Source organism: Ochotona curzoniae, unplaced genomic scaffold, assembly GCF_017591425.1.
Source record: "Ochotona curzoniae isolate NIBS_2020 unplaced genomic scaffold, NIBS_Ocur_1.0 contig_584, whole genome shotgun sequence".
NCBI lineage: Eukaryota > Metazoa > Chordata > Mammalia > Lagomorpha > Ochotonidae > Ochotona > Ochotona curzoniae.
In genome coordinates, this window is record NW_024466480.1 from 339,716 (window position 1) to 341,835 (window position 2,120).

Sequence of the window (2,120 nt, forward strand, 5' to 3'; positions counted from 1 at the left end):
AAGTTAACATTTAAGGTGATGCCTCAAAGTGCCCGAGCACTCTTTGGCCTACTGTTTCTAGCACGGGGCGTTTAGAGGTAAAAGCAAACAGCTCAGACAACATGAAGAAGAGTTCCACACGGACGTCACTTCTGAAACAAATGTCTCCGAGAGTCACTGTAGTGAGTGGCCCTTCACTGTCAAATAGGTCACCTGTTGTTTGTCTGATTTCAAAACACAGATACTCAGCCGGCTGCCTCTACGCTGCTGCTCTATCCGCCAAAGTCGTCTTCTTGATGACAAGGGTGTCCCATCTCCATGGAAGCACAGAATCTAACACGTGTCTGGGAGTTCCTCCTACTGGGCCTGTCAGAGGATCGAGAAACACAGCTCTTCCTCTTGGGGCTGTTCCTCTCCATGTACCTGGTCACGCTGCTCGGGAACCTGCTCATCATCCTGGCTGTCACCTCCGACTCCCACCTGCACACACCCATGTACTTCTTCCTCTGCAACCTGTCCTTGGCTGATATAGGATTCACCTCCACAACCATCCCCAAAATGCTGGTGAACCTCCAGACACACAGCAAATCCATCACCTATGACGGCTGCCTAACTCAGGTATCCTGCTTTTACTTTTTTGGGTGTTTGGACAATTTGCTCTTGACGGCAATGGCCTACGACCGACTGGTGGCCATCTGTTACCCTCTGAACTACGTGGTCATCATGAAGGCCCGCCTCTGTGGTCTGTTGGTCCTGGCGTCACTTCTCATGAGCCTTTTGGACTCCCAGCTGCACTGTTGGGTGGTGTCACAGCTTGCCTTCTGCACCCTTGTGGCAATCCCTCATTTCTTCTGTGAACCTCCTCAGCTCATCCGTCTAGCCTGCTCCGACACTTCCACCAGCCGCATGCTGATCTACACGATCGGGGTCATCTTCGGCGGGGTTCCAGTCTCAGCAATTCTCTACTCTTATACTCGGATTGTCTCCTCTGTTCTAAGGATCCCATCCACAGGCGGGAGGCAGAAAGCCTTCTCCACATGCGGTTCCCACCTGTCTGTGGTTTGCTTGTTTTATGGGACAGGCCTTGGGGTGTATCTCAGTACGGCTGTCTCGTCCTCCCCCAAGAAGGGTGCCGTGACCTCGCTGATGTACACCGCGGTGGCTCCCATGCTTAATCCATTCATCTATAGCTTGAGGAACAGAGACATGAAGACAGCCCTCTGGAAGGTTCTCAGAAGATCCATCTAATGGCACTGCCTCTTCAGTTTCCTTGGATTCGTAGACGTGAACGAGGCAACAGAATCAAACGTGTTTGAAAAGCAGTACTGTCCCATCTATAGCTCCTTTGCATATCTTTGTTTCTCCTCTTACTATAACTTAACTATAACTAAATTATAACTGTAACCATAACTTAACGATAACTAAAATAGTCTAGCTCTTCTTCTGAACTCTGCAGTTGATAACATTTTCTCTTTCTCACTTCATGTCCCAAGAAGGATACTATAAATGTTCTTGTTGTGTAATGTTCCTTAATGGGTTCTCTTCAAATTATTACGACTTTCTGCTTTATTGGTAAGAAAATGGAAGGGCTGGGGCAAAAAAAAAAGACAGATCTGTGAGCTAGTTCACACCACAAATGTCAGTAACAACCACGTGGGTAGTAGAGACACAAGCGTTTGAGCCATCACCTGCTATCTCCAAAGATGCCCATTAGGATCCAAATCTCGTAGCTAAGACTCAGTTCACCTCTCTAACCTGGAACTCCTGTGTCCTAAGAGTTCACCAAACAGCCGTCCCTCTGCAGAACCTTCCAGAGCCATCTGTTTCTTAATTATCAGTCCAAGAAAGATACATTGTGACAAGAAGGGGTCACTGTGAAGGCTTTAGTTTGAGCGAACAATCAGGAGCTTGAACTTTCCTGGGGAAAACTGGGAGGCCCAAATCTCACAGTGCAATTGTAAATTACATCACTACTTTTTTGCAAAAAAAATAATAATAATAATAATAAGTTAAAGGAGGGACAGGTGTTTGGTGATGCATTATGAAGTGTTAACGTGGAGACCTTCTCCCCACGTCTGGGTCGAAGTCCCATCTCTTGTTCTGATCCAGCGTGCTGCTACTGTGCATGCTGGGATTCCTTA

The 2,120-nt window shown here is 47.4% G+C and overlaps 1 protein-coding gene across 1 annotated transcript; it reads left to right on the forward strand.

The window, feature by feature from the left end:
• The first annotated feature begins 297 nt into the window (after positions 1 to 297).
• Positions 298 to 1,227, forward strand: LOC121162884 (olfactory receptor 18-like). The gene has a single exon (XM_040990120.1). It carries the CDS (start codon positions 298 to 300, stop codon positions 1,225 to 1,227), a length of 930 nt encoding a protein of 309 aa, XP_040846054.1.
• The last annotated feature ends 893 nt before the right edge of the window (positions 1,228 to 2,120 follow it).

What these genes read in the sequence shown, in the direction of transcription:
- LOC121162884 (XM_040990120.1), top strand. Translation starts at nt 298, where the DNA reads ATGGAAGCACAGAATCTAACACGTGTCTGGGAGTTCCTCCTACTGGGC.